This window comes from Globicephala melas, chromosome 1 (assembly GCF_963455315.2).
Source record: "Globicephala melas chromosome 1, mGloMel1.2, whole genome shotgun sequence".
In the NCBI taxonomy this organism is placed as follows: Eukaryota; Metazoa; Chordata; class Mammalia; order Artiodactyla; family Delphinidae; genus Globicephala; species Globicephala melas.
The window spans coordinates 126,171,495-126,192,037 of NC_083314.1; the positions used below are offsets into that span (position 1 = coordinate 126,171,495).

Consider the following 20,543-nt stretch of genomic DNA (forward strand, 5'->3'; position numbering starts at 1 on the left):
GTTCTCAAGATTGCTTTGGCTATTCGGGGTATTTTGTGTTTCCATACAAACTGTGAAATTTTTTGTTCTAGTTCTGTGAAAAATGCCAGTGGTAGTTTGCTACGGATTGCATTGAATCTCTAGATTGCTTCGGATAGTAGAGTCATTTTCACAATGTTGATTCTTCCAATCCAAGAACATGGTATATCTCTCCATCTATTTGTATCATCTTTACTTTATTTCATCAGTGTCTTATAATTTTCTTCATACAGTTCTTTTGTATCCTTAGGTAGGTTTATTCCTAGATATTTTATTCTTTTTGTTGCAATGGTAAATGGGAGTGTTTTCTTGATTTCACTTTCAGATTTATCATTACTGTATAGGAATGCCAGAGGTTTCTGTGCATTAATTTTGTATCCTGCCACTTTACCAAATTCATTGATTAGCTCTGTTAGTTTTCTGGTAGCATCTTTAGGGTACTCTATGTATAGTATCATGTCATCTGCAAACAGTGACAGCTTTACTTCTTCTTTTCCAATTTGGATTCCTTTTATTTCTTTTTCTTCTCTGATTACTGTGGCAAATACTTCCAAAAACTATGTTGAATAATAGTGGTGAGAGTGGGCAACCTTGTCTTCTTCCTGATCTTAGTGGAAATGCTTTCAGTTTTTCACCATTGAGGATGATGTTGTCTGTGGGTTTGTCATCTATGGCCTTTATTATCTTGAGGAAAGTTCCCTCTATGCCTACTTTCTGCAGGGCTTTTATCATAAATCGGTGTTGAATTTTGTCGAAAGCTTTCTCTGCATCTATTGAGATGATCATATGTTTTTTCTCCTTCAATTTGTTAATATGGTGTATCACGTTGATTGATTTGTGTACATTGAAGAATCCTTGCATTCCTGGAATAAACACCACTTGATCATGATGTATGATCCTTTTAATGTGCTGTTGGATTCTGTTTGCTAGGATTTTGTTGAGGATTTTTGCAGCTATGCTCATCAGTGATATTGGCCTGTAGTTTTCTTTCTTTGTGACATCCTTGTCTGGCTTTGGTATCAGGGTGATGGTGGCCTCGTAGAATGAGTTTGGGAGTGTTCCTCCCTCTGCTATATTTTGGAAGAGTTTCAGAAGGATAGATGTTAGCTCTTCTCTAAAAGTTTGATAGAATTCTCCTGTGAAGCCATCTGGTCCTGGGCTTTTCTTTGTTGGAAGATTTTTCATCACAGTTTCAATTTCAGTGCTTGTGATTGGTCTGTTCATATTTTCTATTTCTTCCTGATTCAGTCTTGGCAGGTTGTGTGTTTCTAAGAATTTGTCCATTTCTTCCAGATTGTCCATTTTATTGGCATAGAGTTGCTTGTAGTAATCTCTCATGATCTTTTGTATTTCTGCAGTGTCAGTTGTTACTTCTCCTTTTTCATTTCTAATTCTATTGATTTGAGTCTTCTCCCTTTTTTTCTTGATGAGTCTAGCTAATGGTTTATCAATTTTGTTTATCCTTTCAAAGAACCAGCTTTTAGTTTTATTGATCTTTGCTATCGTTTCCTTCATTTATTTTTCATTTATTTCTGATCTGATTTTTATGATTTCTTTCCTTCTGCTAACTTTGGGTTTTTTTCGTTCTTCTTCCTCTAATTGTTTTAGGAGCAAGATTAAGTTGTTTATTCGAGATGTTTCCTGTTTCTTAAGGTAGGATTGTATTGCTATAAACTTCCCTCTTAGAACTGCTGTTGCTGCATCCCATAGGTTTTGGGTTGTCGTGTCTCCATTGTCATTTTTTTCTACATATTGTTTGATTTCTTCAGTGATCACTTCATTGTTAAGTAGTGTATTGTTTAGCCTCCATGTGTTTGTATTTTTTACAGATATTTTCCTGTAATTGATATCTAGTCTCATAGCCTTGTGGTTGGAAAAGATACTTGATACAATTTCAATTTTCTTAAATTTACCAAGGCTTGATTTGTGATCCAAGATATGATCTGTCCTGGAGAATGTTCCACGGGCACTTGATAAAAATGTGTATTCTGTTGTTTTTGGATGGAATGTCCTATAAATATCAATTAAGTCCATCTTGTTGAATGTATCATTTAAAGCTTGTGTTTCCTTATTTATTTTCATTTTGGATGATAATCATTTTGGTGAAAATGGGGTGTTAAAGTCCCCTACTATGAATGTGTTACTGTTGATTTGCCCTTTTATGGCTGTTAGTATTTGCCTTATGTATTGAGGTGCTCCTATGTTGGGTGCATAAATATTGACAATAGTTATATCTTCTTCTTGGATCGATTCCTTGATCATTATATAGTGTCCTTCTTTTTCTCTTCTAATTGTCTATTTTAAAGTCTATTTTGTCTCATGAGAATTGCTACTCCAGCTTTCTTTTGGTTTCCATTTGCATGAAATATCTTTTTCCTTCCCCTAACTTTCAGTCTGTATGTGTCTCTAGGTCTGAAGTGGGTCTCTTGTAGACAGCAAATATATGGGTCTTGTTTTTGTATCCATTCAGCCAATCTGGGTCTTTTGGTGGGAGCATTTAGTCCATTTACATTTAAGGTAACTATCGATATGTATGTTCCTATTGCTATTTTCTTAATTGTTTTTTGTTCGTTATTGTAGGTCTTTTCCTTCTCTTGTGTTTCTTGCCTGGAGAAGTTCCTTTAGCAGTTGTTGTAAAGCTGGTTTGGTGGTGCTGAACTCTCTCAGCTTTTGCTTTCTGTAAAGGTTTTAATTTCTCCATCAAATCTGAATGAGTTCCTTGCTGGGTAGAGTAATCTTGGTTACAGGTTTTTCTCCTTCATCACTTTAAATATGTCCTTTCAGTCCCTTCTGGCCTGCAGAGTTTCTGCTGAAAGATCAGCTGTTAACCTTATGGGGATTCCCTTGTGTGTTATTTGTTGTTTTCCCCTTGCTGCTTTTAATATGTTTTCTTTGTAGTTAATTTTTGACAGTTTGATTAATATGTGTCTTGGCATGTTTCTCCTTGGATTTATCCTGTATGGGACTCTGTGCTTCCTGGACTTGATTAACTATTTCCTTTCCCAAATTAGGGAAGTTTTCAACTATAATCTCTTCAAATATTTTCTCAGTCCCTTTCTTTTTCTCTTCTTCTTCTGGAACCCCTATAATTCGAATGTTGGTGCATTTAATGTTGTCCCAGAGGTCTCTGAGACCATCTTCAGTTCTTTTCATTCTTTTCTCTTTATTCTGCTCTGCAGTAGTTATTTCCACTATTTTATCTTCCAGGTCACTTATCCGTTCTTCTGCCTCAGTTATTCTGCTATTGATCCCATCTAGAGTATTTTTAATTTCATTTATTGTGTTGTTCATCGTTGTTTGTTTCCTCTTTAGTTCTTCTAGGTCCTTTTTAAAAGTTTCTTGCATGTTCTCTATTCTATTTCCAAGCTTTTGGATCATCTTTACTATCATTATTCTGAATTCTTTTTCAGGTAGACTGCCTATTTCCTCTTCATTTGTTAGGTCTGCTGGGGTTTTATCTTGCTCCTTCATCTGCTGTGTGTTTTTCTGTCTTCTCATTTTGCTTATCTTCCTGTGTTTGGGGTCTCCTTTTTGCAGGCTGCAGGTTCGTAGTTCCCGTTGTTTTTGGTGTCTGTCCCCAGTGGCTAAGGTTGGTTCAGTGGGTTGTGTAGGCTTCCTGGTGGAGGGGACTAGTGCCTGTGTTCTGGTGGATGAGGCTGGATCTTGTCTTTCTTGTGGGCAGTTCCATGTCTGGTGGTGTGTTTTGGGCTGTCTGTGGCCTTATTATGATTTTAGGCAGCCACTCTGCTAATGGGTGGGGTTGTGTTCCTGTCTTGGTAGTTGTTTGGCATAGGGTGTCCAGCACTGTAGCTTGCTTGTCATTGAGTGAAGCTGGGTGCTGGTGTTGAGATGGAGATCTCTGGGAGATTTTTGCCATTTGAAATTATGTGGAGCTGGGAGGTCTCTTGTGGACCAGTGTCCTGAAGTTGGCTCTCCCACCTCAGAGGCACAGCACTGACTCCTGGCTGCAGCACCAAGAGCCTTTCATCCACACGGCTCAGAATAAAAGGGAGAAAAAGTAGAACGAAAGTATAGTAGAAGTAGAAAGAAAGCAAAGAAGAAAGAAAAAGAAAGGAGGGAGGGAGGATGGAAGGAGGGAAGGAAGGAAAAAAAGAAGGAAAGAAGATAAAGTAAAATAAAGTAAGATAAAATATAATAGTTATTAAAATAAAAAAATTATTATTAAGAGAAAAGATAAAAAATGAAAAAAAAAAAAAAAGGATGGATAGAACCCTCGGACAAATGGTGAAAGCAAAGCTATGCAGACAAAATCTCACACAGAAGCATACACATACACACTCACAAAAAGAGGAAAAGAGGAAAAAATCATAAATCTCGCTCTCAAAGTCCACCTCCTCCGCCACCCGCAGTCTCCGCCTGCGAAGGGGCTTCCTAGTGTGTGGAAACCTTTCCTCCACTGCTCTCTCCCACTGGTGCAGGTCCCATCCCTATTCTTTTGTCTCTATTTATTCTTTTTTCTTTTGCCCTACTGAGGTACGTGGGGGGTTTCTTGCCCTTTGGGAGGTCTGAGGTCTTCTGCCAGCGTTCAGTAGGTGTTCTGTAGGAGTTGTTCCACGTGTAGATGTATTTCTGGTGTATCTGTGGCCCTGGACCCCCTATCTTTTTTTTGAATGTAGCCATTGTCCTAGCACCATTGATTGTATGGTATGTTATTTTTCCCTGATTTGTTATATTCCATCATCATATTCAAAACTGCTGTTTGTGTTCTGTGCATGTTGTATATTTTGTTTCTATTAGTTTCATTCTGGTTTGTATCTTTCTGCCAGCGTTTCATAATTTGTCTTGAGAGTATGATAGAATAAGTTTCTTTCTTTCTTTTTCTTAATCAGGATTGTCTTGGCTATTTTTTTGTCTGTTGCCCTTCAATATTAATACTAGATTAATCTTATTGAATTCTGTGAATAAAAGTAGAAGTTTTCATATAATTGTATCAAATTTGTACATTTATTGTAGGAAGAATTAACATCTTTTTTTGTAGTCTAGCTGAATTCTTATCAATTTCATCAATTTAAATAGTATGTAACTTCTTTTGAATATTCTACAAAGAGAATTACATTATGTATGGTCAATGACTCTTTTGGACCTTTGTTTCTAATACCTACACTTCTAACTTATTTCCTAATCTTACTGAACTGGGTAGGAACTCCAGTATAATGTAAATTAGAAGCAGTAAAAGTGGGCTTCTTTACCATATTTCACTTTTAATGAAACATGTCTATAACACTTCACAATTAAAGATAATGATCATTGTGAATTTTTGGTAGATCTTTTTAGTCACATTGTACAAGAAAGTTTCTATTCCTAGTTTGTAACTTTTTTGTTATAAATTATAGTTTTTTTCTTATATAATTTGTTCTCTATCCCAATTGACATAATCATATATATTTCTCTTTCAGTCTGTCTCTGTGGAGTATTAAATTAATAAATTGTTGAACAGTATCCTCAGTCTTGGAATAAGGCATACTTTTTTTATATATACATTTCTGGATTCACTTGGTAGATTCAATATTATAATTTAAAATGTTCTGGTTCATAAGTGAAATTACATTTCTTGTATAGTTTGTGTCCATATTTAATATCACATTATATCAGTTTCATAAAATAAATTGGTGGTGTTTTCTTCCTTTTATTTTCAGGAAGAGGCTTATAAGAAAACAATTATTTTCATACGTTTTGTTTCTTTAATCTTCTTTTGAGTGTGTTATAAAACTTAGAGATTAGAGTTCCTTAGATATTGGTCAATCTCTTTTATAAAACTGTCTGGGCATATTTTTTATCTGTTACTAATATGACCACCAAATAAATTGTTCCTTATAGGCAGACTACATTCTCTAAAAACTCATTCTCCTCTATACTGTATTTCTGTCATCTTCAATATGTGATTTCCAATTTCCAAGGCTACGTGCATCAAGTTGTGTAGGGGGAAATTACATGGAGGATCACCCATGGGAATTTTGGGGGAGTCAAGCCAAATAGCACACATCATGTCTGCTCACATTCCACTGCTTAAAATTCAGTTATAAACAATTACAAAGGATTCTGGGAAACAGAATGTAGTCATGTGCCAAGAAGAGGACATGTTTGTTGATCAAGTAGCAGCCTTGTTACCCCCGGAAAGGAACAGATTATATATCTTAACTGCAAAAGTTATCTTTTTCTCTTATAAATTTTGTTTAATCCTCCTTTTTAAAAAAGTAGTGTTCAGTAGTGAGCACACAGCTCGGTTCCTTAAGGTACCATTTGAATGTTACAGCTCTCAGCCTGATAGAAACAGTTTGGTAGTACAGTCATAACACAATTCTGCTGACTCCTATGAAAAGCACAATGTTATATACATAATAAATCTTCTCATCAGCTGGTGACTCTGCTGTCATTTGGTACATGTTTTCTATAAAATAACTGACTAGCAAAAATCAACCATAATCACTGCTGGTTTTGTAGTATGTTTGAAAGGCAGGTGGTCATCCCATTTCTGGAAATTAAAAACAGTTCAGAGATAAATATGGAAAAAAAAAAAGAGAAACCAGGGCAGAAAGTGTGTGGGTTTAGGTGTTTTGTGAAACAGGATGAGAAGGGCTCTTAACGTTACTCATCAGCTGAGAAGCATATTTCCATCTGTTTATACTAACACACTGATCTGGATGCATACACTGTGACTGCTATAAGGCACACAAACTCACAAAAATTTTGCTTAGGTAAAAACCACATGATGTTCTATTCATATTATGGTGGAAAGGCAAATATATAATTGGTCAACAGAGTTTTCAGATATCAGAGAATAGTCTCTTTTTTTTTCCTACAAAGATATTATTCAACTATTCTTTGCATTCCTAGAGTTCAGCAAGAACTTGTTTTGTCTTATGATGTTTTAAGCACTCAGAGGAGCCATAAATACCATTTGCCCAGACCCTTTAGCATGTTCATGGTATTTTACTTGGATTTGTGACAAAGAGTCAAAGAACATAAAAGTTGAAAATCCCTATCAGCGTATTTGACCCAAGCACTCACCCAAATATATTGATAATAATCCCTTGTCTAATCCTACTGGTCTTCCATATTTCCCTGAGAATCTTTTGATGACAGGGAGTTTATATTCTCATAAATAATCTATTTCATTGTGAGGACATTCTTGTTTAGGATATTTCACTATAATGACCTGAAATCTACCATTATTCTGTCCACAAGAACAAACTAGAATAAATCCACAAGTCTATTCAAAAATCTTCCTTCTTTCCATTCCTTACCTTTATGTAAACATTCCTAGCTCCTTCAGCTGTGTCTTTACATGTTATTGTGTCTGGACACTTTACTATTCTGGCTGACCTCTCATTGTAAAATAACATACCAGTGTGTCACTCTTAAATTGTAGTGACTATAACTGAAAACATGACCCCTGATATGGTTTTATCAATAAGCATGTCTCCAAGAGCTTCATCCAAGACGTTTAAAATTGAGGAAAGGACAGAACCAGACCCAGCTCCTCATGGCCTTCCTCTAACATTCTCCCTTCATACTTACATGAATCTACCCACCAACACTGGTTGTAGGGGCAAACAGTATTCTTCCTGGCTGCGTGGGTTCCTTGTCCATATTTCTCCATTCTATTGCATAAACTATCATTAACAACTGTCAAATAACTCTTGAGATCTATGTACACTCAATATGTTCATAGAATTCCCTTTATCAATTAAGCTAGTTAACATACCAAAAAGGTTAATTTCATCATTTTGCTATGGCTAACACTTGCCCTTCATTTATCTCAATCTTCAACCAAAAAGTTAGATAAGCTTTCTGCCCTTCCATTATAGTAGTAGCTGTGAAAAAAGAATAAATAGTTATGAAAGGTATAGGCAAAAATATAGAATAATAGAGCTAATGCTTAGTGGGTAGATTGAGTTTTCCAACCGGCAGAAAAACGAGAGGATTTGGCTTATTTTTTGCCAAGTGATGAGACTGCAGTGTTCAAAACAAGAAAGACTAGCAAGTAGGAGAGGTAGTTACAGAACACACATGCCCAAGAGAACACTTTTCAGTCTTAACCACATTTTCAAGTTCTTAACAATATAATATGTTATCTAGAAAATAAAAATAAAAATCCACAATACTTTCAACTGGGATGTGCAGATAGGTAACATACCTAATACCTTGGAGAAACTAAAATAAATCAACATTTCTTACTTAATACTCCAGGGAGTAGTTTACCCACAATGTTTTTTAATTCAAAAGGGAAAAGTAGTTAAATATCTTTGTTCCTCAGAATGTTGTAATTAATATGAGGGAGAATGACTTTTTAATGAGGGTGTTAAAAACTAACTCTTCAAATAAGGAACATTTAGAACTGATTAAAAAAAATCCTTATTCAAGACCTTCTGAGCACTTACTATGTACTAAGTATGATCTTGTGAAATACTCAGAGATCTATATAAAATAGTTCCTTGATTCATACGAGTTCTCCAGAAATGTGCAGGAAAAATATACATAGATTGGATATGTGTGCATATGTTTGTGTATGTGTATTTTGTTAACATAATTACGTGTCTTATAATTAGATTTGCCCCGTTACTACCATATTCTATTATTAGCAATGACACATAATTATGTTACAAAATACACACAATCCAATATAATATATATCAACTATATGACAAATATACATACATGTATATGCTCATGTATGTACACATACATATAATTTATATATGTGCATATGTATATATAACATATATAACTCACTGGTTATACAGTTTCTATGTTCTATTCAAAAATACTGAATGTAAGTCACCAAATTTCAGTACTTTTATATGGATTTTTGATATTATTTTATCATGACTTACAAGGAATTACCTATGAAGACTTTGCCTACTACTGAAAATGCTCATTAGAATAGCACCTAGATACAAGAAAATTTATAATATTTAATCCACTTGATGGAAATGAACAAGTTAAATGAACAAATTATTCAGAGCCAAGAGAATTATGAGTATCTGTAATTTCCAGAGTTCTTGTGATTCATATTTAAATGTAAGTCCCAAAAGCTAGCCCCAGTATAAAACAATTTCTGGCAAGAGACTGACATTTTTCCAATGAATAATTTAAAATGGAACTTTTCCATGTGAACTGTCTTATATCTTGGCAGTAGGCATAGCATTTCAATAATTTATACAATTTTGAATATAATATAGTTAATGCCATAAAAGCAATTTCTTTGATATTGAATTATAAGAGAATGCACTTTGGCCACTATAACTAATGATCTAGGGGCCAGCAAATGGCAAATTACCTTTTAACCCAATTTTAGAGAGAATCTGTGCATGTAACCATAGGACTGCACTGAGATATCTGGGTATATAATTGCACAATAACATTTGGTTGTTACATTTTAAGCATAAATAAAGCATTCTCTTTGAGAAAAGCAGATAAAGAAACACAACGATTTAAAAACGTAGAATTTGTGGGGGAACAAAATATTAATGTGAATCTTAATATTATTATTTAAATTTCTGAATAAGACCTGTTCTCAGAATATTTCCTAAGGCAGAACTCTGATCACTCTGGAGATGTCATCATGGTTATTCCATGACAGGTGAGCAACCACACCTTAGTGTGATAATGCACAGCTTTTATGAGAAACCAAGCAATGTAATGTAAAAATGGGTCTTTTAAGGCAAATGAACAGGCTGAGGGCTTGCCAGAGTTCAGGGCATAGATAGCAAGTTGTGACTCTGTGACTGCATTCAGACTACAAAAGGCTTGCAGTGGATGGTGAGGATTTTGCACACACATAAACCTACAGGCACTGTTTATTTTCATAGACCGTGTAGATTTCTACATTATGACAATTTTCCAGCTGTGATGATCACGTGTCTTCAGTAAGCTGCAAATTTTTCTAAATCCCAGAATGGTGCCATTTGAGTTGGTGCTAAGGTAAATCCACAGATATTTTGATGAATTTGTATGGTACAAAATAATAGAATAGTTCATATCTAAAAATCTGGCAAACCTGGACTTTCATTTCTAAATGGAAATTGTCAGTCTTTAGACTGATGGTCTCCAGTGTACACATGCACATTTGTTTTGACCTACCAAAAGGTGACTTTAGGTATTTCAACCTAATAGGTGGTTTGGGGTTTGTCTTCCTCATTCTTTATATATTTTCCACATTCTTTTCAATAAGTGTGTACTACCTTTATAATTAGGAAAATACATATTATGTACAAATAACAAAGAAACCAGAGTACTTCAGAGAAACCATTATTTTTTCTGATTGCACTGACATGACACATCTTCTCTGCAAATGCAGAAAGCAGCATAGCAGGCTTTAGATATAAAAACGTACTAAAACACATTTATGGAAACCTGAGCCTCACAAAAAGAACTCCTATTGAACCGGAAGAGGCTTACCTCAAGAAATCTGGGGCTTCCCTGGTGGTGCAGTGGTTGAGAATCCACCTGCCAATGCAGGGGACACAGGTTTGAGCCCTGGTCTGGGAGGATCCCACGTGCTGCAGAGCAACTGGGCCCGGGTGCCACAACTACTGAGCCTGCACTCTAGAGCCTGTGAGCCACAACTACTGAAGCCTGTGCGCCTAGAGCCCGTGGCAAAAAAAAAAAAAAAAAGAAAGAAATCTGGAGTCAGGTGTTTCAATATAACTCTATGAGTCCAAAGGTAGACATTGGACTCTCTTGTGTTTCAAAAAATGCTAAAGCAAGCTCTTAGCTCTGGGAAATATTTACAAAGAAGGCAGCTGGGTTCTAGCATGACACAGCTGGGCTGTTTCCTCTGATTTATGTAGAGAATAGTTCACTGCCAAAGATGAGGCAAGAAAAGTTCACCCAAGCCATTCCAGAGGGCATTTGCTGGCACATTTTCAAACAGAACAGTGGAGCTGGCCACCAGGTTTGTGGGAATAGTGACTATACTGGAAGGAAGTACCTGCTTTCCTTAAGATAAATTCCTGGAAGGGAAATCATTGGCTCACTGGGTTGGATTTTTTTAAAGTTCTTAAAGTATACTGCTGAATTGTTTCCAGGAAAAAGTTCATTATTAATTCCTAATAAAATGTTATCATCACTGAAGGTTTTAAAGATAATAGAGTTGGTTTCTTAAGAAATCTGCCCCACTAGGTATGGATACATAGATTTGTGTGCTCTAAGGCATTTCAGTTGTGGTGTTCTTCCTATGTATTTTGCAACTATTTTCTACTGCGGATGAGTTACAAAGGCATTGTAGATTCCCTGTGATATACAACACTGCTGTAAGTGTGTTCTAGCCTTCCTGCTGCTGCTGCTGCCTGAGGGAGTAGCTGTTATTATGGTCCTGATTTTAAGCAGTATTTTGTATCTTTGAACCATCCAAGTAAATGAAGCTGAAGCTAGCCTGAGGTACAGCAGGGTTTTGAACTCTGGTGTGTAAACATTCATGTGTAGAGGCCAGTTCTTGATCCTCCAGCAAAAATGAAGCAAAAATAAAAATCTTTACAGTCTAAAATATTGAAACTCTTGTATAACAATGCTGTATTTCTGCTTTAAAACTGTTTATTCAGCAGGTGAGGAACTTGCCTTCAACCAAAAATTTTTAAATCATTAAATAAATATTAAGCCTCCAAAACTTATCCTTTCTAAACCAATGACCTTTCTTTATTCTTTTTTCACACTAAATTATCATGTATGGTAAGCCTTCTTAATATAACATATGTACATACATGTGTATTTACATGTGTGTGTGTATTTATATATATTTGACACTGAAAATCTACCTAGCGAACACCTAGGCCTTTCCTCAGTAAGAAATCTGTCTTAAAATTTAGGGATTACTTGCTTTCTTTCATCCTATTTGGTGTATAATCCATGTATTAGGTAGTCAAGCAAAGATGGAGAGAAAGGAAAGAGAGAAGGAAGTCATTTCCAACTTTGATTTTTTCCATAACTCTATATCCTGTGGGGTTTATCACTCTCAGATGCTCACTTTCTTCTCTCCATCACTGATTGACTTGACCCCTGCTACATGAACCAGTTCTAGATTTTCCCAAGGGAAAATAACACAGTGGGAAAAAGTTACTCATAGCACCTTTCTACTGAGTGCAAGCTATTAAGGTATCATCTCTTCTAGGGATAGTTACACTTTAATATTAAGCCCTTGCAGGCAAATAACTGCTCTGAGGCTTTGAAGGAGGGCTCTCTAACTAGAGTGGAGTTTTTAAATAAATAGGAGAGGGAAGTTTATGGAGAAGACTTTCTGGTGTCCTGTAAATGTTACCAAAATCTGTAGATTTTGGAGCTCACTCCAAACCTACTGGTCTAGGATCCCCTAAGTTGTGCCCTCTCTACCCCAGGATTCTAAAAAAACTTACCAGATCATCCTGATGATTATCTGGGTATAGGAAACTACTGTTTTTAACCATCAAATTCCACTCAGATGTCATCTGTTTCATAAAGCCTTATCTAAGATCAGTATCCCCTCCAATTCTGACCCCATAGGCAGAGTTAGATTTACTACTCTGTGTTCCCAAAACACCTTGCTGTACAGAATCTACTTTGTAGGACTTATGATTCCACATCATAATTAATAGTGTTAGGTTTTTCTAACTCTTTAGACATGGACTCCTTAAGATTGGTCTCCCTAAATCAAGTTGGTTTCTCAGTAAATATTTGTTGAATGAATGAATGGATGGATTAAAATAGGTCACTGCTTGTTCTGCCAGTGTATATAGCTGACCCCCTGAAGGACATAGTAGACTGAGAACAATTTATACATAGGTCTTATAAAAAAGGAAAAACGCTAAGTTAAGCAACATGATTCAAAGTTTGAACTGAAGTCTGAAAGATACATTTTTTTTTTAAACACTTTCTTTGCCCCCCAAAGCAGTTCTGACATATTCCATCAGTAGGTAATTCACAAATCTGGCAAGTTTGCATTTACAAGTCACACTTAGCTATTTTTTCCTCCTATCAGTGATGGGATGAGGGGAGAAACCATAGAAATCTCTGAAATGCCATAAACTATAAAAAGTCAGTTTATAGTCTCTGAGTTGGAGAAAACAATGTTGCTAGTTAGATGCAGGCCAGGAAGCCATCAAGCACCCATCAGCAAGCCAGTTTAGGAAAAAAATTCATGAAACAATTTCTTCTCTCAGTTTGAGAACAGCACCTTTTCCAGGAGATTTGTTATGTAACGAAGATTTGCTTTCACTTTCTGGGGGCTGGCCAAGACTGAAAAGGGAAGTGCCAGCCTAAGGAAAGACTGTCCTTTTGATATTGCCAGCCATTACAAGATGTGGGAGTTCAAAACAAGCCAATTCTCCGAAGATTTATAGTTGTGTTTAGCTTGTTGACTCAAGCAGTTTGGAAAATCTTCAAAGATATAGGCTATTCGAACTAACCCAGACTCCAAGTCTATGGAGAGGGAAAAAAAAAAGCAGAAATAATATGTACACATTAGTCAAGTCAAATACTTTTGACCCTTAATTTACATAGATTCTCAAGTAAAAACAAAAAAAACAAAACCAAAACCAAAACTCTAACCAAAATACACAGTCCTGCCTAGGATGTGATAGCTCATTCTGTTGAAAATAAATTTATGATTATTGTTCAATTATTTCTCTGGGTTTGCATGGCAAAAACTATAGTAGGCAATGCAGTACAGAAATGTCATGCTTTTAAATAAGTTAAGAGAAATAGTGAATCCCCAATCTTGGAGAATCCTTGAAAACCGTCACATAGGACACTTGGCACTGTAATTACATTTTCACTATATTCTCAGAATTTATATTATATCATCCTTGAGGTGGTATGAAATTCTATGGGAAATCATCATTATGAAGCCAAAGAAATATTAGCTCAGCACATAAAAAAAAAAAAAACAACAAATATTGTTGAATATCACATATGTGTCAGGCTCTTTTCTAGGTACTTATGATAGGCTGTTGAATGAGGTAAACAAGGTTCTGACCCAAGACCTTTACTTAAGTTGCATGAAGAGAAGACAGGCAATAAACAAGTAAAGAAATAAATACAAATGACAGATTGCAAAGAACACTATAAAGAAGAAACTATCGATACCAGAGGAGGGGGAGTGAGAAGGAACAACGTGTTGTGGGGTGTAAATGATTATTTCAACAAGGCACACACCCAGAAAAATCTATCTTGCTTGAAGATGTTCAAAGTCATCAGTGACACAATGCTTTCAGATGAAATTTAACCCTTTAACATTCCCTCAGAAATTCACATTTCAGTGTTCCTTCTTTGTGGTAAGCTTTAGAGGTGGAGAAAGTCACCATGGGAGAGGTGAGTCAAGCAGGACACAAAGAGATGGAATCGCTTTTATTTTTATTTTTTGTTTGACCCAGTGAATTATGCATATGACCCAGTGTATGCATAATTCAATTAGATACATTAAAACCTTTAAAGGTTTTTAGTAATGAGCCTATGGCTTCAGAGACTGAGTGGGAAGACACATAGTACACCTGCTTATAAATCACTGCTGTGATTTTTATACCCTGGCTATGGAATCAGGTGATTTTTGGGCCCAGAATATTGTGGTTGTAATAACCACAACTGGTTATAATTTTGTGGTTATAATAACCACAACTGTGGTTATAAAACATCAACTGATATTTCTTAAAATCTGTGAGTATTTGTGGACCAGCTTAAATACATAATCCATCCACCTTTTAGCTCTTGCAGCCTAAAGAAGCCCTCCAAATGGATTTGTATGTACTGTGGTCTTTCACAGACTCTTACAACTTAAGAACTTGATGGGGCATTCAATTGATTCTAGTAAACCAAAGAAATTGCCCAGATCCAAATAGTCCATGTCTTGCATTTATTTACAGTTAAGGTAGCCATCAAATACATCCTCTAAAGATTTTCATTGTTACGTGTGGCACCACCTCACATCTCATGCAACTTCATATAGGTGTGAACTATTTTAATTATTATCATCTACACAGACATTTTTAAAAAAATATTTTCCACCAGCTGCCACCCCGCTACGAATCATGGCTGTAGTCCAAGGACGCCAGGCTCCTTGTCTCTGACTTCTTCACACCAGCGTCCTGGCCGCAGTCCCTGAACAGACTTTTCATATAAAATAAAAGAGCGTGTTCATATGATTCCTGTGTTGTACATATTTGTCACCCTTATGTTGACTTCTCACATTTTTAATGGTCATGTTCCACACTACAGGATGAGTTGTTGGAAGAAATTTAAGTTAAATCTGTGAAAGCTGCTCACTAAACAAACAAAATCTTATTTTATTTATACAGTTCAGAAATTATGTACAAGTAAAAAAAGAAAGTAACCATGAGGACACTCACAGACTCAATTGCCCATCACAGTGCAAATGGTAGGGAATAATCCCAAATAGCTGGTTGTGTGGAAATCATTAGTATTTTGTTTGGATATGTATTCTAAGATTTTTCTTACTAAGAATGCTCCATCCTGCCTGAAGACACCGTGATAGATGGTTCCAAAAGGAGAAGGCAGTTGGGGCAAGTCAGATTGCATACTTTTTGATGAAAGTGAAACCAGCAAGAGATTTGAATTACCTTAAATGAATCTAAATCTATAAATGCATCTAAATATGCATCATTTCCCGCCCCCCACCATGGCATCAATAGGAGTTGAGAACAGGGTGGTAAACAGTAGTTGAAATTGAGTCCAGTGAATAATTGATTAAAGGCAAAAAAGGTTATGAATTTGAAGGTACAAGAGTGATTCCTTTAAATGTATGTGGGAATTAAAAAAAAAAATTTCCCTCCAACACAGACTTTAAATCCACTCCCATCCCTATTGCTTAGAAAGTTTCCAATGTTCTTCAATGTCTCTAACTGGTGATAAGCAACAGTTCATTATTAACACAGATGTAAAGTTGTGTGTATCCCCAGTTAGGGTCCTATTAAAGAAAAGTTATTCTGTGATTTAGTGAGAAGTCTAGAACTTCTACCTTTCAGTGTTTTTATTTATGGTTTCATGATGATGATGACAATTTTAATGTTATAATAATTATTTCCTGCAAATTAAACAAGTGTATATTTAGATGAATAACTTATTCCTTTATTACTCTGCTCTAGGTCATAAATACTTAAATAATATGCACAGCAACCTAAATACTCATTAAAATATAGAGTTATTTAGTGACTTAAAAATTATTGAATTGACTGAACATACTTCTTTTTAAACAATTGATTTTTAAGTTAAATTTATAAATAAAAAGGTTGAAGGAGTTTGATATAAGGTATATAGAAAAGAAACAGATGTCTAGAATAGTAAGATATTTTAACTCTCCTCATTTTTCTTTTTTCTATGCAAGCACATAGAATATTGGACATGCCATAAGAAATGCTTTGTCATTTAGAAAGTTCAGTGACATTCTTCCCACCTGTGCACATGCATCATTTATACACAAACTGTAATCCAGAATGGGAGGGTCTTAAGACACTCGAGACATTACCATTCTCCAAGTTCCTGCAACCCACGGTAGAAATATCACTTTTCTTTTCCTTTATATCTTAGCCTAATGTTCCCCGGATTCATCCCAAACCCTTCCTCGAAACCACACCTTATTCTGGAGGCAGAGCTAACAATATCTCCATTTCTGTTTTCTTACATCGAGGTCACTGATAGTTCTTCTGTATTATAAATAGCACCACAATGAATAACTTTGTGGATAAACTATCCTTCATGGTTTGCTCTAAAAGAAACAAACACAAAATTAATCTCTGATGATTTGAACCCAGAAGGCATACCTAGTAGACCTGTGTTACTCATGTAAAATAAGAAAGGAAAATATGGAAAATATTTGTCTTCTTTTAGTTACTTACCAATCTGCCTCCCTCTTTTAATTTTAAGTTCCTCGAGGTCAAGGATTATGCTTTGAAACTTTTGCATTTCCTGTGAGTCCAGAATTATTCCCTCCATAATAATCAGTAAAACTTTGAAGTCTTGAACTGGATATGCAATTCAGCAAAGCAACACCTGTTTTTGCCTCCCCAAGCTACATACATTGCATGTGAAGGACTTCATTGGCCCTCTCTACACACAACATCTGTTGCCAACAGGTGATGCATTCTGGGGAGAAGTGCCTTGCCAGAGGGATTTCCCTTGCTAACATCCTCTTTCCAGATGTTTCTTTCCTGTAGCAGATCCTGAATTATGAGGCCCCGGGAGGTGGTTGCAATCACTGAACTGACATGTCACACCTGGAATTCAACAGTCTTCCCCCACCACAGAATTTCCCATAGTTAAATGTTAAATCTTAAGTTTATTGCTAAGGGACTTGGCTATTTCTCTGTGAAATCAAATATTGTGCTTAATATTAGTTTACCACTTTAAATATAAGTAGATGTGTAAAGATGAAACTAAACTATTTTAAAGCCAGATAAAATTGACAAAATAATTTAATTTAGAGGCTAGAATGCATGGTCTTATGGCACTCCATCATTTCTCTTAAATATATACACCTCTGCCCAAAGTTGAATCAGTTATATGTTTAAAATAAAACTAACCAGACTAGACTGATGTCTGTATACTATCTTCTACATAAAGAAGGAAAGTATCATATAACTTTTTGTTTTTGTAATAGTAGACATTGATATATATGTGTCTGTATATTTATATATATATATATATACACACATTCATAAATATACACACGTGTTTGTATATACACATGTATTTCATGGTTTACTATATCAAACCAATACATACATTCATATATCCAAAGGATATATATATATATATATTTAATGTTATAAGTTTATTTTTATTAAATCTTCAATTCACCAGTAAGTCTTGCACATTTTTCTCTACTTTCTTCCTAGGGTGTTTTAAAGTTTTTATTTTTGTTCTGTTTCAATTAAGCTAAAAGGATTCTTCTATTTGGAATGGTTTTAATTTTTTATTATTTGCCTGAGAAGAGCTCAATGAAGAGTTTAACGATAATATGTCTTAAATGTCAATTAAAGTATGTCATTTAGGAACAGATAAAACAGTATATCACTTAGGAATAAGTCCTTTCCTCAATCATATCACCAGTTATTTATAATTGAATACTTTATATTTATAATCAAATCATCCCAGATTTTCATGTAGCAGAGTTTTGGTTCCATTAAAAAATAAAAGATGATATTCAAAGTATGAGTAATTTAATTTATCCTTATGACAGATTTTAGTTACTGGTTTTTAAAATAACTCTGAAAACATATCTCTTGCCGAAAGAAACCCTAAGACTGGAAAAATGAGAAAAATTCCACTTAAAAAGCATGTTTTTGGGTTTCCCTGGTGGCTCAGTGGTTGAGAGTCCGCCTGCCGATGCAGGGGACACGGGTTCGTGCCCTGGTCCGGGAGGATCCCACATGCCACGGAGCGGCTAGACCCATGAGTCATGGCCGCTGAGCCTGCGCAACCGGAGCCCGTGCTCCGCAACGGGAGAGGCCACAACAGTGAGAGGACTGCGTACCACAGAAAAAAAAAAAAAAAAAAAAGCATGTTTTTATAATAGCTATCAATGTATCTAATTGCCATTTATTTAGCTTTGACCTGAAACTTCTACTATATTTTTATATAGGAAACCAAAACTTATGTCACAGGCCCATTGTGTATACTGTCAAAGTGGTGAACTTCTGAGAGCAATTTTAAGGCATGGGAAAAGAGCAGTAGTGAAATTAAAGTTAAACACCAAATATGTGTTTTAAAGCATCTAATAATAATATTGATAGCTAACAATGATGCCAGGAACTTTTCTAAACCCTTTAACATATGCTGACTTATTAATCTTCACGGTAGCTATATGGGGTTTGCACTATTATTATCTCCAGCTTGCAGATGAAGACCTGAGGCTGAGGTAACACAGCTAGCCTATAGAGGACATAGGACTTATATCCATGCTGTGCAGATTAGAAAACTGATACCTAAATTGCCTTTGCAACCCTGAAATCTTACATCCCAATTCTGTACATGTTTTACCTCACTTAGCTCTTAAATCACCATGTAGACATAACTGTTCTGCTAGTTTAAGTTTCTTCCAGATTTCCATTTTTCTTTAATCATTTCAACAGGAAAACCATCATTATAGTGAAGATACATGGATGGAACAGACAGATGGCTATATTCTAGTTTATGTAATACAAAGTATTCACAACAATATTTATTGATCATTTAAGCACTATTTAAGCTTTTTGTTATTAAATATTTAATTTGTCTTAAAATATTTCATAGCCAAATATTAGAGAAAACTGGAACCAAACAAAAAAACTCTAGGGTAATCCTGAGGATCTAGAGAATCTATCTTTTAGGTGATGACCATGGGCCATAAGTACATTTCACCACCATAGTTTGATTGCATGATATCATGGAGTTAATCATATATAGTTCAACAGAATTTTATACATTTTTTTCTGACAACTGCATGTTTTGCCATTTCAGTTCCTCCGAAGATATATGACATCTCAAGTGATATGACCATCAATGAAGGAACCAATGTCACCCTGACTTGTTTGGCCACTGGGAAACCAGAGCCTTCCATTTCCTGGAGGCACATCTCCCCATCAGGTACAGCAGAAAAGTATCAGTGTTGCTCGTGCTGTTCAATATCTTCCTGTAACCTCACTTGTTCAGAATGTAAGAGTCAACTAATTTTTTATATCCTTTTCATGAGGTAGTCAGGATGCATATTTTTATACTTATTCTTTATACCTAAATGCATGTAGTTCACAAAACTTAAATGAACATTTTCTGTCAGAGCCCAGAGTAGAACTTAGGTCTCTTGATTCCTAGGCAAGGTTATTTCCCCTGAAGTATACTGGATAATCACAAATCAATAGACAAAAGGTTCAAATGGAAATATCACAAGAGAAATATCTTCATTTAAATGTGTAAGGTTTTTATTCAATCGGCATTCACATGTTAATAGGCCAGCATGAACTACCGAGGTAATCAGGGGAGAATAAAATTATACAAATTATGAGTTTGCTGCGTATAATTTCAAACTGCAGTTCAAAATCAAGGATTTGGCAGTTAGAGTTAAATTTTAACTGATGAGGGATCTAAAAACCCAAGAGTTTAGTAAGTTGTACAAGATCACATATCTAGGTGAAATTAAGGTATATAACACGTTTATCAGTGTCTGGTGCTTCTGATACAGGGCACATCCTCCTAAAGAGATTGTCAACTTTAGGAAGCTGGGGATAATCATCATCAAGACAGGTCTATTTTCACAGCCACAACTCTAACTGAGTCATCAATTTGTGTAAAATCTAAATATTTGAACTATATAACTTTAAATGTACCATGAAGTAAGAGTGGTACTTTTAATGAATAAGATCCCACCATATTTCAGATAAACAATATTTGATTTATATTTTGGGTAGAAATAACTTGAACAAGGCTAGGATGAGGAAATCTCTTTTAAAGGAATCAAAAAGGCATATATTATATAGGCGTAGAAAGATTACAATTAGAACATCTATTTTATCTGCTAATGCTTTCTTTAATATCACTTATCCTTA

General features: G+C 35.3%; 1 protein-coding gene across 2 annotated transcripts in view; it reads left to right on the top strand.

Annotated features, from left to right (window-relative positions):
• Positions 1–20,543, top strand: part of NEGR1 (neuronal growth regulator 1) — a 909,340-nt gene that overhangs the window by 522,784 nt on the left and 366,013 nt on the right. The window contains exon 3 of one of the 2 annotated variants that reach the window (XM_060304301.1): positions 19,462–19,656. In XM_060304301.1, the coding sequence (XP_060160284.1) occupies positions 19,462–19,656 (195 nt within the window). The remainder of the gene's footprint in view (positions 1–19,461; positions 19,657–20,543) is intronic. The other variant, XM_030865953.3, reaches the window with a different exon arrangement.